General features: G+C 36.3%; 1 protein-coding gene across 2 annotated transcripts in view; it reads right to left on the bottom strand.

Annotated features, from left to right (window-relative positions):
- IQCK (IQ motif containing K) overlaps positions 1-23829 on the bottom strand; it is a 167890-nt gene that overhangs the window by 108266 nt on the left and 35795 nt on the right. For both annotated transcript variants that reach the window (XM_069096057.1, XM_069096058.1), the window contains exon 4: positions 19146-19243. In XM_069096057.1, the coding sequence (XP_068952158.1) occupies positions 19146-19243 (98 nt within the window). The remainder of the gene's footprint in view (positions 1-19145; positions 19244-23829) is intronic.

The following is a 23829-nucleotide window of genomic DNA, read 5'->3' as shown; positions in this document are numbered from 1 at the left end:
AGAGAGAGAGAGAGAGAGAGAGAACTGTCAGCCAAAGCTGCTCAGACTGCTGAGGGCCAGTTGGAGCTGCCTAGGACTTTGGAGAACTGCCACCCAGAGCTACTGAGGAATGAGGAGACATGACTGTGGTGCCTGTATTTTATCTGTCTGTTTTGATTCATTTGTTGATAGAGGCCTCAGATCTTGTTGGGCCTACATTGATTTTACAGGCAGTAGGTGAATTGAAGAGGATGCCAGCAATGTGAATGAATGTTATGGTGTCTTTGTTAAGCTTTGTCTTCCCAGGAATAGAAACTGCTGAGAACTTGCCTCCAGTCAAGATGAAGAAAAGACCTTTCCTTGGGTATTGAATGCTTTGATGATATTGTAACCTAGTTGTGACCTAGTGGTAGATGGCCTTTGTGCTTTCCACTACCCTTTGAGAGGGTGCTTGGTGGTGACTGATGATATTGTAATTCAGTTGTGATCCAGGGGTAGAAAACTTTTTACCTTTGTACTTTGTGACTGACCAAATGAATGTACTTTGTTTATGATTAGAAACTAATGTCCAATTGAGTAGAGAGAAGATTTTGTGATTGACTAAATGAATGTACTATCCAGGGGTGGAGTACTTTGACCTTTGTACTTTGTGATTGAATTGAGGACTTACTAAATGATTGAGTTACACATTGTGAATGCTGTATTTTGATTTTCTGTGAATGTTTTGCCTTAATTTGTTGCTGAATAAATGGAGTTTACTATGCTTGTAATCAGAACCTTGGAGGATACTCTTACTTGCCATTACAGCCACAAACTTTCAATTTGTTAAAAAAAATTAATATTTATGAAGCATGATAAAATGAGGTACGCCTCACATTAGTCACTTTATTTACATAATTCCAAATTACTTTCCAAAATGGTCATACCAAATCACAGTTCCACCAAGGGTGGGAGGTTCGAGAGCATGGTACATTTTATGTTGTCAGACTTTTTTTTTTGCTTTTTTGGAGGGCAATTGGGGTTAAGTGACTTGCTCAAGGTCACATGGCAAGTTTTTGTGCTAAGTGTCTGAGGCCGGATTTGAACTCAGGTCCTCCTGACTCCAGGGCTGGTACTCTATTCATTGCACCACCTAGCCTCCCCTGTCAAACATTTTTTTATGTCAATACATCAATGTGCACTTGTATGTATGCCTATCTTCCCACAAACCTTCCAAAACTGATTGTTGTCATTTTTGTTACATCTGGAATATGTGATGTATGAGGTGAAACCTTAAAATTGTTTTGATTTACATTTATCTTATTGGTGATTTTGGAACATTCTTTCATATGATTGTTTATAATGTACCATTCTTTTGAGAATCATTTGTTCATTATAACATACATATGTTATATAATGTATATTTAGATGATAAATATATTTATAAACATATGTATACAGAGAGAAAAATAGAAAAAATGAGAATAGCTATCAATATATCTTGAACAACAAATCTTTATATGACAAATTTGATATAAAGATTTTTTCCCCTTGACTGCTTCCTTTCTTATTCTTGAAGCATTCATTTTGTTTGTGTAAAAGCTTTTTCATTTCATTTAATCAAAGTTATTTTTAAAATAACCTTGACCTTGTTTTGTCAAGAATAAATAAAATTCTTATCCATAGCAGTGAATATATGATCTATTTCTCCTGTCATTTTTAATAGTATGGTCTTTAATATCACAATCAAGTATTTATTTTGGATTTGCTATGGAATATACTGTTAGTCTAAGCCTAATTTCTGTCAGAGTGCTTTCCACTTTTTCCAGAAATTTTTTTTATCAAATATGGAGTCTTTTCATAATAATATATGTTTTCTAGTTTATCAAACTTGGAGTTATTTAATTGTTTCTATGATTTAGTCTTTGACCTAATCATTATTCACAATGTCATTATTGTCTCCATTGATCTAAGTGTTATGCTTGTGTTGTCTATTTACTTTATTGCATTATGACCTGTAAGTATTTAATATTTCTGACTTTTTATATTTATTTATCATTTCTCTCTGCCCAGTAGATGGTTTATAATTATAAGGTTGATGCTTTAAAAATGTATATTCATTAATTTTCAAATTAGAAGATACTCCAAGCTTTTCAAATCTAACTTTGCAACTATAAGCATGCCTCATTTTATTGCACTTAAAGATATTGGTTTGTTTGGTTTTTTAACAAATTGAAAGTTTGTGGCAACTCTATATCAATCAAATCTGTTGGCATCATTTTTCCAACAGCACATGCTCACATCATATCTTTGCTTCACATTTTGGTAATCCTCATGATATTTCAAACATTTTCATTATTATTATATCTTGTATAGTGCTTTATGATCAGTGATCTTTGATGCTACCATTGTAATTGTTTTGAGATATCACAAACTATGAACCCATATAAAAAAAGAACTTAATTGATAAATGTTGTGTGTGTTTTAACTTCTGCACCAACTGGCCATTCCCAATCTTTCTCCCTCTCCACAGGCTTCCCTATTCCCTAAAACACAACAATAGTAAAATGAAGTCAATTAGTCATCCTACAACGGCCTCTAATTGTTCAAGTAAAAGGAAGAATCAATCAACATAGGAAAATTCATCGTGTCTTAGTTTAAGATGTTGCCAATGCCACCCCAACCTTTAACAACCATTAGTTTGATCAGTCAGCAACCATCAACATCAAGGCAGGACCCTCCACCAGCAAAAAAATTTCAATTTCCTGAAGGCTCAGATACTACTAAGATTTGTTGTTGCTTGTTTTAGCAATAAAGTATTTTGAATTAAGTATGAATATTTCTTAACTAGACATAATAGTGCTGTACACTTAAAATATTACAGTATAGTGGGATGCAGTATGCACTGGGAAACCAAAAAACTCAGGACTCACTTTATTGCTATATTTGCTTTATTGCAGTGGTCTAGAACCAAACCTGCAATATCTCTGAGGTATGCCCATACTCTGTTCTTTATTTTCCTTTTTGATAACCTTTTTGCTAGATGCATCCAGTTCTGAAAGGAGAATATTAAAATCCCCTATAATTGTTGTGCTATTAGCTAGGTCTTTTTTTGCATTGTAGTTAATTTTCCTTTGTAAATTTATAAATAAATCTCCTTTATAAATCCACCATTTGGTGGATATATGTTTAATAATGATGATATTTTATTTCTGTTTATAGCACCTTAAATATAATGTTATCCTTCTGCTTGTCACTCTTGACATAGTGAATTCTTACTTTTGCTTTGTCTGATAACATTATTTCAATTTTTTCTTGGACTCCATGTACTATGTACTATCAACTTTGTTCTAGCTTCTCATTTGCATGGGCATCGAGGTGGTGCAATGGATAGAGTTCTGGGCCTGAAGTCAGGAAGACCCATTTTCTTGAGTTCAAATCCAGCCTTAGACACTTATAAGCTGTGTGACCCTGAGCAAGTCACTTAACCCTGTTTGCCTCAGCTGCTTCATCTGTAAAATAAACTGGAGAAGGAGATGGCAAACCACTCCAGTATCTTTGCCAAGAAAATCCCAGATGGAGAGTTGGACATAACTGAAATGGCTGAAAAACGACAAAACTCATTTACACTATATATGTATCTTCATTTTTTTTCTGTTTCTTATATACATCAGATTGTTGCATTTCGTTTTCTTATCCATTCTGCTATTTTCTTTCTTTTTTATTGGATTCTTTAGTACGTTCACATTTAAAGAAATGATTGTAAGACTTGCTCTCATCTTTTTATTTCCTTTGTAATGATCTTTACTTGCTTTCTATTTTAAGTCAGCACTTTATCCCTGCAATTAGTTTTGTTTATACTCATGTGATGCTAGTCAATATCCATGGGCTCTCTACCCTATTCTCATTTGTTTCTTGAATTTTCTTATTTAATTATAATAAAATTGAGACTCTTAGTCTTACAGCACCCTGTTTCAAGAAATTTTCATGTATTTTGTCCTTCTCTTTAATTGTATCCCTTTCTAGTCTTGTCTATTCTGAATTCTTCTGGGCCATCTCTAATTGTCCTCATTCATATCTAGCCACTGGACCCAGATAGTTCCAGAGGAGAATGTGAGGTCGGTGACTTTGCACAGCCCTCTCTTACTTAAATCCAATTCACTTGGAGGTCATAGCATCATCTTTCTTATGGCATGGTTCTCTTCGAGAATGAAGGACAAACCTCAACCTTAGTTTAAGCTGTCTTACTAGGGACCCAATTGGCCAGTTCCACTTGGACAACTCAGCTCATCCTCTCTTCTTCCCACAAGAGATATCATACCCTTCCTTACCTGAGGGTGCTCTGTCCAAAGGAAGATAATTTTGAAGGCTGAAACCTACCTGGATATCTTGGGGTTCACTGGTTAGATTTCTTTCTCAAAGTCCATGCCTTTAACCCAATTCACTCTGGCTCTCACTGACTGGCCAAGAATGGGTCCCTCCCCAAATACCACTTAATGGTTATGGTTTGGGCACCCAAGGCTCAGAGTGAATGTAAATAGTAATTATATCTCTTTTGGCCAGAAAACCTGAGGTTCTTCCCCTCTCAGTTTTGTTATCATTATTATTACTATTATTAAAGGGGTCATCCTTTGGCTCACGTCTTAAATAGCCCTAATCACTGAATGGGCATTGCCATAGTCAAAATGAGAACTTTAGCTTAAAAAGATCAAGGTCTTTCACTGCATGCTGAGTCATCTCCAGTTGTCCTAATCTATATATATTTGGCTACTGGATCCAAATGGTTCCAGAAGAGAAAGTAAGGTTGGTGACTGTACATCCCTCCCTCACTTAAACTCAATTCACTTAAAAGTCATGGCATCGTCACCTCTTCAATAACACAGGACAAACCACAATTACACATTCTGAATTCAGTTCTCCCATTCTACACTTTGTTGTTCTTCAGTTATGTTTGACTCTTCATAGCCAAATTTGGGGTTTTCTTGGTAAAGGTACTGGAGTGATTTGTCATTTCCTTCTCCAGCTCATTTTAGAGATGAGGAAACTGAGGCAAACAGGGTGAAGTGACTTGCCCAAGGTTATAAACTAGTAAGTATCAGAGGCTAGACTGAACTCATGAAGAGGAGTGTTCCTAACTCCAGGCCCAGGACTCTATCCACTGTACCATCTACTTGTCCCATTCTATACTTATATTTCCCTTTTTAAAAAATTCCATTTCCCTAAGGAAAAGTAGAGCTTCTGGAGTATCACATTTGAACTCCTTCCTTTTTAGTACATTTGTAGACTTTTACCAATTCTCCTTTCCTATTATTGGCTTAATTTTATAATATTTTGAGAATTTTTTTCTTTTTTTAATTAATTGATTTATTTTTAGTTTTCAACAGTTACATAAACTTTTGAGTTTTAAATTTTCTCAGCCTCCCTTCCCTTCCCCCAAGACAGCATGAAATTTGATAAAGCCTCTACATATACATTCATATTAAACATATTTTTACATTAGTCATTGTAATGGTAAGGGAATATGAAGATCTTCCCTGCCCCTTAATAGACCTAGGGAATTTGAAGATCTTCCCTGTGCCTTAATGAGCCTCACTTGAAGCCCAACAAGAGAAGCTTGCTTAGGGGAGGCTTGTTTTTCAGGAAGGCTCATACATTTTGCTACTTTGTAATAAGGCAGTGGGTCACAGTGGTGGTGATGTCCTCTGACCCTGAAGAAGGTTATATAGATACTTTGAGGTTTTGCTTTGGGGCTAACTTATGGGAAGAGTTGTATGATTTGGCTAGAAGAGACTCTGGAGCTGTTGAACACCCCAGCTTTGAAAACCCAGATGTTGGTGCTTCTTTCTCTGGGAACTAATTATGTATTATGTAATGGTCAGACAGCTAGAAGCCCTGTCTGGTGAATTGTGTTATTTTCTCGGTCTCTATTTTTTTGTCTGCTTGTGATTTCTGTTTGTATTTTCTGAAGTTCAGGGTGCTGATTTTTCTCCCTGAACCAAGTGAATGATATATATGTTTGATCAAAGTAAGATTGTTAACCCCTTTTCAGTTGCTTTCTTTTCAAAGAACATGTGCTAGAAGCCATCCTGGGTATGCTAGGATGCTTGCTGATACAGTCATGCTGTAAAGAAGAATTATAACCAATGTGATAAACCACAAGAAAGAAGAAACAAAATAAAACCAAAAAATGAGGGGGGTGGAGCAAATAGTATGTTTCAGTCTGCATTCAGACTCCATAGTTCTTTCTCAGGATGTGGATAGCATTTTCCATGATGAGCCTTTTGGAGTTGTCCTAGTTGCATTGCTGAGACGAGTTAAGTCTTTCAAAATTAGTCATTGCACAGTGTTACTGTAACTGTGTACAATGTTCTCCTGGTTCTGCTCACTCAGCATCATCAGTTCATATAAGTCTTTCCAGTTTTTTCTGAAGTCGGCCTACTCCTTATTCTTTATAGTACAATAGTATTCCATTACATCCACAACTTGTTCAGCCATTCCCCAATTGATGGGAATCCCCTCAATTTCCAATTTTTGCTACCGGAAAAAGAGCTGCTATAAATATTTTTGTACTTGTGGGTCCTTTTCCCATTTTTATGATCTCTTTGGGATATAGTCTTAGAAGTGGTATTGATGAGTCAAAGGTTATGCACAGCCCTTTGGGCATAGTGCCAAAATGTTCTCCAAAATGCTTGGATCAGATCATAACTCCACTAGCAATGCATTAATGTTCCAACTTTCCCATACCTTCTCCAACATTTATCATTTTCCTGTTTTCCTATGTTAGCCAATCTGATAGGTGTGATTGGCACCTCAGAGTTGTTTTGATTTGCATTTCTCTAATCAATAGTAATTTAGAGCATTTTTCATATACCTATAGATAGCTCTCATTTCTTCATCTGAAAACTGCCTATTCATATCCTTTGACCATTTATCAATTGGGGAATGACTTATATTCTTGTAAATTTGACTTAGTTCTCTATATGTTTTTAAAATGAAGCCTTTATTATAGATACTAGTTGTAAAAATTCTTTCCCAGCTTTCTACTTCCCTCCTAATCTTGGTTTCATTGGCTTTGTTTGTGCAAAAACTTTTCAATTTAATGTAATCAAAATTATCTATTTTGTATTTTATAATGTTTTCTATCTCTTGTTTGGTCATAAATTCTTCCATTCTCCATAAATCAGACAAGTAAACTATGACTTGCTCCTTTTTTACTTTATTTTGGTACACAGTTTCAGACAATCTATGCCCAGTTTCTGCCATACTATTTTCCAGTTTTCCTAGCAGCTTTTGTCAAATAGTGAGTTCTTACCCTAGAAACTGGGGTCTTTGGATTTATCAGACAGTATACTACTATACTCATTGACTACTATATCTTGTATACCTAACCTATTCCACTGATTCACCACTCTATTTCTTAGGCAGTACTAAGTACTTTTGATGATTGCTTCTTTATAATACAATTTTTGATCTGGTATGGCTAGGCCACCTTCCCTAGCATTTCTTTTTATTAATTCCCTTGATATTCTGGAACTTTTGTTCTTCCAGATGAATTTTAATATTATTTTTTCTAGTTCTATAAATTTTTGGTAGTTTGGTATGGCACTGAATAAGTAAATTAATTTAGGTAGAATTATCATTTTTTATTATATTAGCAACTGATTTTTTTCCAATTATTTAGATCTTACTTTATTTGTGTTAAAAAAGTGTTTTGTTATTGTGTTCATATAATTCCTGGGTTTGTTTTGAACTCCCAAATATTGTATAATGTCTACAGTAACTTTAAATGGAATTTCTTTTTCTATGTCTTACTATTCGGCTTTGTTAGTAATATATAGAAATGCCAATGATTTATGTGGGTTTATTTTATATCCTGCAACTTTGCTAAAGTTGTTTATTATTTCATGTAGTTTTTTACTGAATTCTCTAGGATTCTCTAAGTATACCATCATATTATCTGCAAAGAGTGATAGCTTTGTTTTTTCTTAGCCTATTCTAATTCCTTCAATTTCTTTTTCTTCTCTTATTGCTAAAGCTAATGTTTCTAGTACCATATTGAATAACAATGGTGAGAATGGACATCCTTCTTATTGGAAATGCTTCTAGTTTATCCCCATTACATATAACTTGCTGATGGTTTTAGGTAGATGCTATTTATCATTTTAAGAAAGACTCCATTTATTCCTATGCTCTCTAGTGTTGTTGTTTTTTAAAATAGGAATGGATATTGTATTTTGTCAAAAGCTTTTTCTGTATCTATGAAAATAATCATATGGTTTCTGTTAGTTTTGTTGTTGATATGGTCAATTATATGGATAGTTTTCCTAATATTGAACCAGCCCTGAATTCCTGGCATAAATCCTACCCTTTAAACATATATTATCCTCGTGATAAGTTGCTATAGTCTCTGCTAATATTTTATTTGAAATTTTTGCATCTATCTTCATTAGGGAAATTGGCCTACAATTTTCTTTCTCTGTTTTGACTCTTTCCAGTTTAGATATCAGTACCATATTTGCATCATAAAAAGAATTTGCTAGGATTCTTTCTTCACCTATTTTCCCAAATAATTTATATAGTATTGGAATTGATTGTTCTTTAAATATTTGATAGAATTCACTTGTAAATCCATCTGTCCCTGGAGATTTTTTCCTAGGGAGCTCTTTGATGGTTTGTTCCTTTTATTTTGCTGAGATGGGGTTATTTAAGTATTTTATTTTCTCCTCTGTTAATCTGAGCAATTTATATTTTTGGAAATATTCATCCATTTCACTAAGATTGTAAAATTTATTGGCATGCAGTTTAGCAAAATAGCTCCTAATTACTGTTTTAATTTTCTCCTCATTGGTGGTGAATTCACCTTTTTCATTTTTGATACTGGTAATTTGGTCTTCTTCTTTCTTTTCTTAAATCAAATTAACCAAAGGTTTATCTATTTTATCGGTTTTTTTTTCATAAAACCAGCTCTTACTTTTATTTATTAGTTCAATAGTTTTCTTAATTTCAATTTTATTAATCTCTCCTTTGGTTTTCAGTATTTCTCATTTGGTATCTAGTTGAGGATTTTTTAATTTGTTCTTTTCCTAGCTTTTTTAGATGCATGCTCCATTTATCTCTATTTTATTCATTTAAGCATTGAGAGATATAAAATTTCCCTAAAGAACTACTTTGGCTGCATGCCATAAGTTTTGGTATGTTGTCTCATTATTGTCATTCTCCTGGATAAAGTTATTGATTGTTGCTATGATTTGTTGTTTGAGACACTAATTCTTTTTTTCTCTTTCTTTTTGGAGGGTGATTGGGGTTAAGTGACTCGCCCAAGGTCACACAGCTAGTAAGTGTATCAAGTGTCTGAGGCTGGATTTGAACTCAGTTCCTCCTGACTCCAGGGCCAGTGCTCTCTATTCACTGCACCACCTAGCCGCCTGTAGCAGCAAGCACCCTGGAGTCCCTAGGGTGGCTGCTCACACAGGTTCTTGGATCTGCTTTGATAAAGGAAAGCAACTCAAAATGGGTTAACAAGCTTACTTTAATCAGTCAGACATATATCGTTTACCTTGTTCAGGGGAAATGGTCAGCACCCCGAACTTCAAAGTATACAGGCAGAATTATCAAGACAGAAACAGATCAAGTAGACAGATTTCCAAACTGTCCAACCATTACATCCATACCCAGTCAACATCTGGGTTTCCACATCTGGGTTTTTCAAAGCCGGGGGACTCTCAACAACGGCTTCCCAGAATTCAGATCAAATCACAGAACACTTCTCAAAGTGAGTCCCAAAACAAAGCTACACATCAGGGCTTATATAACCTTCTCCTGGCTCAGAGAATGTAACAACCTTATTGACTCACTGGCCAATCAAGAAGTATCCACTGAAAAACAAGCCTCCCTCCCCAGGCTTCAGGTACATTTTAGCCTAGGGGCAGGGAAGATCTTCCAAATTTGCATTCCCATTACACCGCCCTGACCCACTCATTCTTTAGGATTAGACTATTTAGTTTCCAATTAATTTTTAGCCTGTTTTTCCATGGCTTTTTATCACATGTAATTTTTAATGCCTCATAATCTGAAAAGGATGCATTCAATATTTCTGCCTTTCTTCACTGGATTGTGAGATTTTTATATTTTTAATATTTTATATTTATATGTAAATATATTATATGTATTTCTATGTTTTTTTATAAACAGTCAATTTTTTGTGTAGGTGCCATGTACCACTGAGAAAAAGGTATATTGCTTTCTATCTGCATTCAATTTTCTCTAGAGGTCTACCATATCTAACTTTTCTAAGATTCTATTCACCTTCTTAATTTCTTTCTTGGTTTTTTTGTGGTTAGATTTATCTAGTTTTGAGACGGGGAGGTTGAAGTCCCCCACTAGTATAGTTTTTCTGTCTATTTCTTCCTGTTGAGAATTGAAAGTTGAAGGGGTGCCCATCAATTGGGAATGAATGAACAAGTGGTGGTATATGACTATAATGGAATATTATTGGGCCATAAGAAATTATGAGCATGATTTCAGAAATGACTGGAACGATTTACATGAGGGGTGGCCAGGTAGCACAGCGAGTAAGAGCACCGGCTCCAGTGTTGGGATGACCTGGGGATCGAATCCGGGCTCGGACACTTAACACCCACCCAGAAACACCTGGCCGTGTAACCTTGAGCAAGTTACTTAACCCCGATTGCTTTAAAAAAAATTTTTTTTTAAAAAGATTTACATGAACTGATACACAGTGAAGTGAGCAAAACCAGGAGAACATTGCACACCATAACAGCAGTAAAATGAAGAACTGTGAATGGCTTAGCTATTCTCAACAACATAATGATCCAAGACAATCCCAAAGGACTCATGATGAAAAATGCTATCTGCCTCCAGAGAAAGAACTGATGGAAGTAACACAGATTGAAGCATACTATTTTTGACTTTCTTCCTTTCTTTTTGTTTTCTTCATTTTTGCCAAAAAAAAAAACTAATATGGAAATGTTTTATATGATACACATATATAACCTATATTAGATTGCTTATAGTCTCAGAAAGGAGAAAGGGTAGAGAGGGAGGGAGAGAATTTGAAATTTTAAACTTAACAACAAATGTTAAAAATTGTATTTATGTATAATTGGGGGGAAATAATTTTTCAAAAACAGCTATTTACACTTCTCCTTTCTCTCAGTTCTCAACCTTTTGCAGTTTGGCTTTCAACCTCACAACTCAATGGAAAGTACACTCTACAAAGTTACTAATGATCTCTCTCTCTTTTTTTTTAAGTAATTGGGGTTAAGTAACTTGCTCAAGGTTACACGGCCAGGTGTTTCTGGGTGGGTGACTAATGATCTCCTAATTGCCAAATCTAATTTTTTTCTCAGTCGTCATTCTTCTCAATATATCTGTTGAATTTGACACTACTGACGATCCTCTCCTCCCAGATACCCTCTCCTCTCTGAGTTTTTGTAACACTGATTTCCTTCCCACTTCTAAATGTGACCTATCCTCAGTCTCCATTGCTATCTCAACATCAAGATCATGCTGTGGATATTCCCCAGTGTTTCTTTCTTAGGATCTCTTTTCCTCTCCCTCTACTCTTAACTATCATTTCAATGCAGGTGAATCACAAATCTGTACCCCAGTTTCCCCCCTGAGCTTTAGTGTTCCATCATCACTTGTATATTGGACATTTCAACTGTATTTCACGAAGACATCTCAAACTCAACATGTCTAAAATCGAATTCCTTACCTTTCCCCCTACACTCTCCCTTCCTTTAAACTTCCCTACTTTAGCTAAAGCAACACCATATTTCTAATCTCCCAGGTTTGTAACCTTGGTATTCTTAACCCTTTATTCCCCCACACCCACATACCCCAATGAGTTTTTAAATCTCACTGTTTCTGCCTTTACAATATCTCTTGAATCCAACTTCTTCTCTCCATTCACACAGCTATCAATTTAGTTGATAATCACCTCTAGATTTTTGCAACAGTCTCCTAATCTCTCTCCTTGCTTCAGGTCTTTCCATGACTCTAGTCTCTTCTATATACTGTTGACCAAAAGAATTTCCCTTATGTGCAGATCTTATCATGTAACTCCCCTACTCAACCAACTTCACTGGCCTCTTATTTCCTTTCCTATTCAATTGGTCCTGTGCCCTCTGTCTATGTATACCTGTATACATCTACATACATACTGACATATATATTCATATTCCCATATACCCTCCTATGTAGACATATATATGTATATATGTGTATATATATACATTAATATTCCCTTCAACTATTCTCATACTGAGAAAAGTTTCATAAGTTACAATTATTGTTTTTCCATGTAGGAATGTAAATAGTTCAACATTGATAAGTTCCCTATTATTTCTTTCCCCTGTTTACCTTCTCATGCTTCTCTTGCTTCTTTTATCTGAATGTCAAATTTTCTATTCAACTCTGGTTTTTTCATCATGAATGCTTGAAAGTCCTCCATTCCATTGAATGATTATATTTTCCCTGAAACATGATACTCAGTTTTGCTGGGTAGGTGATTCTTGGTTTTAATCCCAGCTCTTTTGACCTCTGGAATATCATTATTCCAAGCCCTTCAATCCTTCAGTGTAGAAGCTGACAGATCCTGTGTTATCCTGATTGTGTTTCCACAATATTCAAATTGTTTCTTCTTGGCTGCTTGTAATATTTTCTCCTTGATCTGGTGTAATGATAATGTAATTTTGAATTTGAAGATCCCTTTGTGTTGGCAAAAGTAGCAGGTACTTAACACCTAGTAACTGATCAAGCCTCTGATTGGGGGAACAGAAGATAAGAACTCCTGTCCCCTTGTTACTGACCTAACAGGAAATTGGCTGAAGGAAGTACATAATATTGTGTATATAAGAAAAGCCCCAGAGAGGTACAGTCAGAATTTCCTTGAGACCGAGACCTGGTGGCAGAACAGCTACAGAAGAATGGAGAACTGAGTCCTGAGAACTTGTGGTAGAGGGGGAGCTCCTTCTGAACAGGATCCCAGGAGGCCAGGAGCCAGGAGGCCATAGCCAAGAGCCAGGAGCCAGGAGCCAGAAGCCCAGGAGCCCAGAAACCTGGAATCCGGAGACAGGAGCCCTGGAGCCCAGGGGCCAGGAGCCCAGGTGACTGAAGCATGACTGGGATGCTGAGACTTTGTTTGTGGCTTGGTTGAGCCTTGAATTCCTTGGAGCAGAAATGGTGAAGGAACTGACATGGACCAGACCCTGTGAATGCCAGTGTGGAGCAGGACTTCCCCAGAGAGCTGGTCAAGGAACTGGGAGCTGTCTGCCATTGAATCCAGGTATAACCTGGGACCATGGAAGGGGATCCAGGGAATCTGAGAACAGGCCCCAAGTCAAGATGAAGAAAAGACCTCTCCTTGGGTACTGAGTAATTATGGAATTATGGATTCCTAGTGACCTAAGGGGTTGAGGATTTTGTGTATGATACTTAGTAAGACTTTACTGAATAAATGACTGATGGCACTTTGAGTACTTTGACTATTGTTACCGATTAGTGACTGGTTGAGTTAATCAATACTTTTCCCCAAGAATAGAAGACTGAGACTACTGATAAGTGACTAATTGAGATAATCAAGACTTTGCCCCAAGAGTGGAAGACTTTGACTGTGTACTTTGATACTACTGATAAGTGACTGATTGAATTAACTTAAGAGTGACTATTTTACTTTGAGACTATGTTGTGAATATTCTATTGTGATTTTCTGTGATAAGTTGAAATATAGTGAATGCTGTACTTTGAATTATGCTGTACCTTGATTTTCCATTGATGTTTTCCTTTTGTTATGGAATAGAGTGATCACTATACTGAGTAATCAGAACCTTTAAAAAGCTGTTCACAGTAGCAGTTCTTCTGGAAAGCTTCTGTGCATGGCATTACATCTGGGAATTCTGGAATCTGGCTATAATATTCCTAGGAGTTTTCTTTTGGGAATCTTTTTCAAGAGGTTATCAGTGGATTCTTTCAATCTCTATTTTTCCCTCTTATTCTAAAACATCAGGACAATTTTATTGAGAATTTCTTGAAGGATGATTTCTAGGTTCTTTTTTTGATCATGGCTTTCAAGTAGTCCAATAATTTTTAAATGATCTCTCCTGTATCTATTTTTCAGGTCAGTGGTTTTTTCAATGAGATATTTCACATTGCCTTCCATTTTTTCATTTGTTTGGATCTGTTTCATAGTATCTTGATTTCTCATAAAGTCACTAGCTTCCATTTGCTCCAATCTAATTCTGAAGGAATGATTCTCTTCAGTGAGCTTTTGAGATTCTTTTTCCATCTGGCAAATTTGGCTTTTTAAGGCATTCTTCTCCTCATTGCTTTTTTGAGCCTCTTTTGCCATCTGAGTAAGTCTATTTTTTAAGGTGTTATTTTCTTCAGTCAGGTTGTTGACTCTCTTTTCATGATTTTCTTGCACCATTCTCATTTTTCTTCCCAATTTTTCTTCCACTTCTCTTATTTGGTTTTCAAAATCTTTCTTAAGCTCCTCTATGGCCTGCAACCAATTCATATTTTTCTTTGAAGCTTTTGGTGCAGGAGTTCTGACTTTGCTGTCTTCCTCCTGTTCCATGCTTTGATCCTTTTTGTCCCCAAAACAAGAGTCTAATGTCAGATTGCTGAGCTTGCTTTGCTTCCTTTGCTTGCTCATGTTGCCACTCAATTACTTGACTTTTGAACTTTTTTGCCATAGTAGAACTCTGCTTCCAGAGAGCAGAGCTTTGACCCAAATCACTGGGGTTTTCTCAGCTGCTGGAACTATTAGTTGGCTGCCCTCTCTGAAGTCTCCACACACTCTGGCTCACTGGTTACACACCCTAGACAGTGATCCAGATCCAAGCAGGTTAAAGCAAGAGCGATTACCCGTCAGATTTGTTGCTTGGTCCCCCTATAATCTGCAGGCCAGGAGCTCTGAAGCAGCCATGCTGTGGCGGCTGCACAGCTGCGGCATCTCAGCCACTTCTCCCTCCAAGGGGCAGAGGCCAGACCATACTCCCAGACTCCCTGTTCCCAAAGTTGACGCTGACCTCTCACTTTATCCTTAGCTGAAACCACCACAGTTGCTGGTGATACACTCTTCCAATGTCCCTCTAGCCATGGCTGGTCGGGCCGCCTTAGAGCTAAAACCTCGGACTCAGGCAGAGCTAGGCTCTGCTCCCAGCGTGCTGTGGTGGCCCCTTCCTGCCTGCCTGCCAGGCTGTCTTCAGCAGGAATTTAGTTTCTCTCTATCACTTTGTGGGTTCTGTAGCTCTAAAGTTTGTTCAGAGTCATTTTTACATGTATTGGAGGAGGTGGAAGCAGGAGCCATGAGGAAGTCCTGTTTCTTCTCTACCATCTTGGCTCTGTCCCCAGTCAGGACATACTTAAAGGAAATTTTTATGTAATGTCTATTATTTTTCCAGATGATATACCTCTGGGATCAAAGGATCACCAATTTAGGGCTGTAAGGGACTTTGGAGGGTGAGTCCAACACCCTCACTTTACAGATGAGGGAAGCACAGTGAGGCTGAGTTAGGACATGGGGATTAGATAAATCCATCACTCAGTTAAGTATCTGAGGCAGCATTTGAACCTGTTCCCCCAGGACTTTTTCTTTGATTCATGCTGACCTCCCTCAAGTTTCATTCATTACTTGCTTTTTTTTAAGCAATCGGGGTTAACTAACTTGCTCAAGATTACATGGCAAGTTATTTCTTGGTGTGGTGCTGAGTATCTGAGCCCAGATTTGATCCCCAGATCTTCCCGACACTGGAGCCGGTGCTCTTACTCGCTGAGCCACCTGGCCGCCCCTAAGCAATTGGGGTAAGTATCTTGCTCAAGGTTACACGGCCAGGTGTTTCTGGGTGGGTGCTAAGTGTCTGAGCCCGGGATTTGATCTCCAGGTCATCCTGACACTGGAGCCGGTGCTCTTACTCGCTGTGCTACCTGGCCGCCCCTCATTCATTTCTTTTACAAAAGCTCACTTTTTATTCTTGCTTTCCCATTGTAAATCTATTCGTGTTCAGTCTATTATTCTGTCTACACTAGATATCTATATATCTTTATACATTAAGTACCCTCCCAGTAGGACAGAAGCTCCTTAAGAGCCAGTATTGTTTTTTTTTTTTAACTTTATATCACTAGTATTTAACACAGTGCTTTTACACACTATGGTGACTGGGTTCAAGGTAAATAAAATACTTATGTTTATTTCCTAATAAAATAAACCTTACAACTTTTTATATCTTTGAAAAACTTTTCACATGCAATATGTCCTCCTTTTTTCCAGTCCATTTTTCCAAGTCTAATCTTGCCTAAATTCACAGATTTTCAATAGTGTGTAAGTCAGGCAAATGCCCAGGCCACGATACATATTTATCTTCATCTCATGTATAAATTTCTTAAACATTTATGATGTTTGGCATAGTACAAGGTCACATCAACTGGATTGGGGAAAATGGACTATTCATCAAAAGTAAAATTAATCTCCAATGTGAGGTTTCATCATCATCATCATTACTATAACCAACATTTTTAGAGTACCTACTATGTGCCGGGCTCTATGCAAAGTGCCTTACAAATATCTCATTATCTTCACAACAACCCTGTGAGGTAAGTGCTATTATTAACTACATTTTACAGATGAAGAAACTGAGGCAAATGGCGGTGAACTTACTTGCCCAGGGTCACACAGTTAAGGTTTCTAAGGGTGCATTTGAACTTAAATCTTTTTTATTTCAGACCTCTATCCGCTCTATCCACTGGGTTATGCAGCTGCTCCAGTAATTAAAGAATACACATCAAAAAATTTCATTGTCAAATTGAGTAAAACAAGGGTCTGCAAAAAAGGACACATTGTATATGTAAAGTTTTTTAAAGATGTAAAAAATCATTAGGTTAATTGCATAAGGAAATTTAAATCTTTTACCTCGACCCCAGTAATTTGTACACCACTGTATGCACAAGAATACTATGTTAAATGCTAGAGATACAAAGATAAAAAACAATATTTGCTCTCACGGTTCTCCTATCCTACTAGGGAGATACTTACCGTATAAAGATCTGTAAATCTCTAGTATAGACAAAATGATGGGGGAAGGAAACAGCATTTCCAAGAAAAAATACAAATAAGCAATTGCACTTTAACGACTACAAATGCTTTTAATGTAAAGATTATTTAAGAAAACAGTTTAAATCACAACAAACAACAGATGTTTGTTGTAGTTGTCAGATATTTTGTATGAAATTTAGGCTGTGGAAAGCCCAGTATACATCTTGAATTTTGTACTTTAGCAGGTTTATTATTCAGCTTAGAATTTCTTTCTACACTGTTGCAGAGAAAAGCTTAATCTGTAAAATGTAAACTTGTCCAACAGATGGGGTTGAAAGAAACCAGGTCTCAGTATTGAATCATCAAAAACATCATCTCTGAAACCTTCAGGAAGAAAACCTCCAAAAGATTATAGGAATGGGGGAAAAGTACATGTAGAATGCCACATTTGAAAGCAAAATATGAAGTAAAAAAAAAAAACAACAAAGAAACAACCCTGTTAAATGAATCACCGAGTACATTTGTAACATTTCAATTCATTGTCGGCTCAAAGTAATGCTAGATTACACTAGTAGCACAAGGTAATACTAAGTACTAGTTAGTAAAAAGTTAGCACTAGGTAAGCCTATTGGGCAAGAAGGTTAATATAGTTTTAAGGAACGTAGTTTTTTTTTTTCTTTGATGAGGAATGAAAAAATTTTTAAGGTTAAAATTTCATACAGGTACTTTCTAGTAGTTAGCTTTTAGGTAATTTTCATTAACAGTTTTGAAATGAAATTATTTGGAACATATCAAAGATGAAATATGAGTTGAGCCAACAAGAATAATTAATTAAATTTCATTATAAATACTGATTTTAAAAAAAACATTATTTGCAAGAGGTTAAAAAAACAGCATACCAATACCCTGTGCAAAATCATTTATAGGAAATATTACTATGCAACCTTCAACACAAAGTTTTAATTTATTGCCCTTTGGGCCAATTTTGCTGACTTTCAAGTGGGAATAAATTAGAACTATTTTTATCTATAGAAAAAAAACAACTTGGCAAATGGTATATAGTGCAATGAGGAATTCTCCAGGGTCATGAGGTGAACTTCTATGGACAAATCAGCACCATCCAGTTCTAACACAGTATATTAGCAGAGAGATTTGCATACAAGAGGCATTCAACCAATATTTCCTAAAGAAATAAATACCAACAGATTAAAAATAGTTGATTGAGTAAATGAACCACTACAGTTGCCCTTATCACAGCCAACAGTCAGTTGACTTTATTGAGCACAAGTATCCCATACCTACTACACGTTGTTCTCAGTTGCCCAGGTAACAGCCTTCAAAAGAATATGATTACATTTTGCCTGTGTTTCACATATGATATTTCATAATGTCCAGTGTTCAATATAATGTGGAGAAAACAAACTGAACACACCAAACCAACCACAAAATAAAACCACATCTCCCATTTTGGCAATAAATACAGGAAAATTCATTATAATAAATGGATTATAAACCTTATGTTGAAAGAAAAAAGGAAAGCTTAAGGAAAATAACCTACAGGGAAGGAAAAAAATGTTTACACTTTGGTGACTTTCAGGCATATAACAAATAATAATTCACATTCTCACAGAAGCAGTTGTGAAAAAGTCACGTAGAACATGAGGCACCAAGTCCTTCCTTAAGCTGAAGTAAAACTTCCTTTAATTGCAGTACTCAAATTGCAAGAGTGATAGATAACCTGGATTTGAAAATCAGTATTCTAAGATTATATATTGCAATTATTTTTTAAATCATTTTTTTTCTATTTATAGTCTTCTTTAGCTGAGTGCCCCCTAGTGTTGGTAAAAAATGTGGAACATGCATTAGTAGTATAAAATTGACACATTTGAAGATTTCAAAACAGTCCTATGAAAGGGCACAATAACTTAGGGTCACTGAAAATTTAAAAATATATTCAAGGAAATAAAAAAATCAGTATTCCTCATAACAGAAAGGATAATAAGCACAAGACTAAAATGAGTAAAATGATCCCCAACACAGTACATTTTTATCATTTTGAGAAAGACAAGTTAATGGCATTTAAGTAATCACTTCTAAAGTTGCTATCTCTTTAAAAAAAAAAGCCACTGACCTCAAAACATTTCTCTTTCTTAGCTTGATGGAGTAGGTTAGCCATTCCAGGAAGCAACACCGGAAATATGAAATTTTCTAGATATTCTCTGGGAGAACCTAGAAAAAATTTTAATAATAATGATATGCTATTAACAACAATTAAAAATTCATTTCATCTCTTACTGTCAATTTGAAGAAAAGAGAAATTTTTTCACTGAGTAAAAATAGATAATAACAACAACAAATAAAAGTTGGATCCATGAGTTTATTTGTATAGGAAACTCCCAGGTAAGGAGACTCCCTGCACTAATGCAGGGCAGCACTTCTCTTCAAGAGTGAGCGACAAGTAGAGGAGTGGTGTCAAACCCAGATAGGAACAGGGACCATAAGCTGTATGCGGGCATTCCTATTGAACACATACATAGTTAGAAAGCCACATATGAACATTATCTATGTTTTATTGCATTTTTATTTATCTCGATAAATATTTTCCAGTTATATTTTCATCTGGTTTGGGTCACACTCAGGATTGTTGTTGGTTACATGGAACCTCTGGTCTAGAGCAATGAGAGTTTAATGACTTTCCCAGAGTCACACAGCCCGGGTATGTCAGAGGTCAAACTTGAAATTTGGTCTTCCTGGTTTATAATAAACAACCAAATAATAATGAACCAAATTATCGTCGCCATCATTATCATCTTTATATTTTATAACATTTTATATCAGCGATATGTTGAATTACTGAAAAAAATTTAATTATCCCTAAAGCATTTTTTTCACTAGGTTTGATCTTGGTTTGTTTGTTTCTTTGGGTTCCCCAAGGTTCAAATAGTCAAGTAGAAAGAACACTGATCTGTAAGACAGAAGACCTTTGTCTAAATCCCAGTTCAAATCATTTACACTTCTAAATTCAAACTTCTTCATATGTGAATAGGAGTAATCTATCTTCATAACAGTGTTTTGTGAGAAAATTACTTTGTAAAACTAAAACATGAATATAAAATAAATGTGAACTAGTCAACTGGATAAAAGGCCTCAACCTCATGTTTCAGTGGATTGAGGGGCAAGGTTTTTTCAAGGAAGCAGGTAATGAAGTGATCTTAATCTCTAAAAGATGATCTTCGACCTCTCTCCCAATCTATTGGTGCCTTCCCTAGTGCCTTTAAACAAGCCTAAATCTGGCTCATCCTAAAAACAAACAAAAACTTTCTATAGACCCTCAAGCTATCACCACCCTTTCTCTGCCAAATTCCATGAAAAATCTATCTACATTTCCTGACTCTTTTCCTCTAATTCATACCTCAACTTTTTGCAATGTGGCTTCCAAACTCATCGCTCAACTGAAACTTATCTCTAAAAACATCACCTCTTAAATGCTAAAGATGATTGTCTTTTTTTTTCCAGTTCTGATACATTTCAATTTTCTGCTACAGACTGACTACCCTCTCCTATCAGATACTCTCTTTTCTTTTGTATTTCATAACATTACTATCTCCTGGTTCTCCAACCTGTCTGTGTCTTCTCAGTCTCCTTTGCTGGTTCAGTATCCAAATAAAACCAGTTACCTAGTTGTGTGTGATTCCCAAGTTTCTGAACTAGGCCCCTACTCCTCTCTATTTACTTTCTTTCTTGTTGATCTCATCAGCTCATGTAGATTTAAGGATCATTTCCATGTGTAGATATGTGGGTATGTGTGTATCCAATTATACACATCCAGATCTATATATCTAATTCCAGGTTCTCCCATGAGCTCCTGTCCTGTATCACCAACGGCCTCTGGATCATTTTAAACTGGATATCCCAGAGTCATCTCAACTCAGCATTTCTAAAACCCAACTCATTCTCTTTTCCCTAAAACCCTCTCCTCTTCCAGACTTCCCTATTTCTGTCAAAGGCACTATCATATTTCTAGGTACCTTGGCCCTGTCTCCCTCACTGTCCCTTACCCCACATATCCAATCAGTTGCTGAGTTTTGAAGTTCTAGTTCCACAAAACTTCTCTTATAGGAACCATTCAATTCCATCCACTCACACAGACATCACCTCTGTTCAAGCTAGTCTAGTTGAAGTTGCAAGGCAACCAGAGAACCAGGAGACAGCACAGGCCAGACAAGTCAAACCATCTCCACTTTGACCACCACCTTCCCTCAGACACCAATGGAGAAAGTTTGGGACCCTGAACTCGAGTGTTGGAAATAACAATGCCCCCTAGGCCACTAGTCCTCCTTCCAGCCAGGGATCAAAAACTGTCATTGAGAGGAGTGATCTCTTGTGGAGGGGTGACCTGCTTTCCTTACCACCAGCAACATTAGTGGATGACATGCTGTCACTAACAGGTAGGAATACCCAAAAGCCTTAGAAATGATAGCTCCCCAGAAGACTGGTCCTGCCTCCAGCCCAGGCCCCAAAGTCATCATCCCAGGAAGCAGCACCTGTGGAAACAGTCTGGCAACTGCTTTGGTGGTCCTGTAACCCTGCTTTCTCAGCAGTGAAACTGGGAAACTGGGAAAAGCAAGTTCTCACCACCAAAATCTTTGGCACATTTAAATGGTTCATCATCAGAAATATATAGGATTTTATCAGTAGAAATGATATTAAAGAAGATGCATTACCATATGATTCACTGCACCCTGAGGATCATAGGACCTTTCCATCTGACTTACAGCTGATGCTGATATGTTATCTCCCCTTTGGAATATAAGCTCCTTGAAAGTGGATGTCTTGCTTTCCGATTTGTATCTTCAGGGCTTAATGTAGCATTTTGTACTAAGTGTTTTATAAATGCTTTTTCATTCATAATCTACTACCAAGATAATTACAACAGCTTCCTATTTGGTCTCCCTGCCTCAAATTTCTCCTCACTACAATCCATCCTCCATACAACTGCCAAAGTAATTTTTCTTAAACAAAGAACTGACCATGTCACTCCCCTACTCAATAAACTCCAGTAATTTCCTATTGAATCTAAAATAAAATATTAACTCTCTTTAACTTGTAATGCCCTTCACAAAGATAATCCCAACCTATTGTTACTGTTTTAAGGGACATCAGTCCCCCTTCCAGCCCTCTGTGATCCAACCAAACTGGCCTTCCCTTTGTTCTTCACCCACAACAATGACATTCTAAGCAAGAAGAAGATGTAAGATGTACAATGCCTGCCCTGCCCCACATGCCTTTGTATTGGCTATCCTCCATGCTTGGAAGGCACTCCCTCCAGTTGGCCTCATAGAACCCTCTTTTACTTCACTTTGCATCTCAAGCACCACCTTCTACACCTTCTATCTGATACACTCAATTGTTCATGGCCCTGTCCTCTCAAACTACCTTGTATTAGCTACTTTGTATTTGTTTGCATTTATTCTCTTCATATTTATTCCATATATACTTATATATGTTTTTTTTCTTCCCTGTTAGACCTTTGCAAGTGGGAATTGTTTGATTCATTGTATTTATATCCATAGAGTCCAGCATGACTAATTATTAAGTAGCTTTTGCTAACAGAATTTTCAAGGCATAGAGTTAATAAACTGACTAATAACTGCCAAAATTAAAAATTAAGGTTGTAAAAACTAAGTTATAAAATCCAAAGCCTCAGATTTTTTCTCATAGGAAAACAGACCTTAATTTGAAAAATAAACTTTGAATTTTAAAAAGAAAAATGAATTTTCCAGCATAGAAATAATTACATATGTATTACCATATATATATATATATATATATATATATATGCTTAAGAACTTAAAAATGCATGCTTTCAATGGTGTGATTGAGTTCCTCCAATGTCCCAGATTACAATCTTTACACAACTTGAGAGATGACCTCCGAGAGTGGCTGTGGCCAAAAATTCTATCATCTAGCAGCCAACCTGCTGCTGAGTCTTTCTACATTTATCTACCCTGGTCTGTAGATAACAGTTAAAAAGTATATTGCTGGGCCTAGATACTAAAAAAATTTTCCAAGTTGGTAAAACCTGTCAAGTGTTTGTATACCTTTCAGAACCTAGATGAGTAAGTGTAGCTGCATAGAACTGATATGTAAAAGTAGAGGAATTATTAGAAAGTGCAACGATATTTCAAAGTTTAGTGATAACAGGTAATAAAATTGATGCCCATGATTTATTGCTTTTTTATTTGTTACAAGGGTTTTGTTTTGCTTTTCTTTTTTTTTCTCCAGTAAGGGGTGGGTGGAATAAAGAAGAAATAAAATCTGAAATTGGGAAAAAAGTAAATTTAATTAATATAAAAGTAAGACAAAAAAAAAACCCAAAACAACAATCCACTGATGCGCAGCACCCAAGTGAAGAACAGAAAGAAGAAAAGACACTTATCATAAAACCTCCTGAGCCGCCTAGCCCATGTGTCTCTTTGTCAGGGTCTTTGTACATCTTACATCTTCCTCTTGGCTTCCCACCTCCCTTACTTGTACTGTCCATCATACACTACTGAAGTGTGCATGTACACATGCACATTCAATTCAGTAAATATTTATTAAGCAGCTAAGTAAATCTATGTGTAATTTGTCACATTTATGGAGTAAATATAACAAATAAAGAATATCTTTTTTTTTTTAACTAAGCTTTCCTTCACCTAAGAAGCCTCCTCTACAGACCTATTCTGATGTCCTCTCTTGGAGTGAATGTGACCCAGGACTCGGAAAGGTTATGCTAGTACAACACAATTTCTGGTAGGATCTGCCAGGCTGGA

Source organism: Petaurus breviceps, unplaced genomic scaffold, assembly GCF_028583685.1.
Source record: "Petaurus breviceps papuanus isolate PSGF00001 unplaced genomic scaffold, PetGlider_PUasm1.0 229, whole genome shotgun sequence".
Taxonomy (NCBI): Eukaryota; Metazoa; Chordata; class Mammalia; order Diprotodontia; family Petauridae; genus Petaurus; species Petaurus breviceps.
Note: the sequence above shows the minus strand (reverse complement) of the source record. Positions and strands in the feature narration are given on the sequence as shown.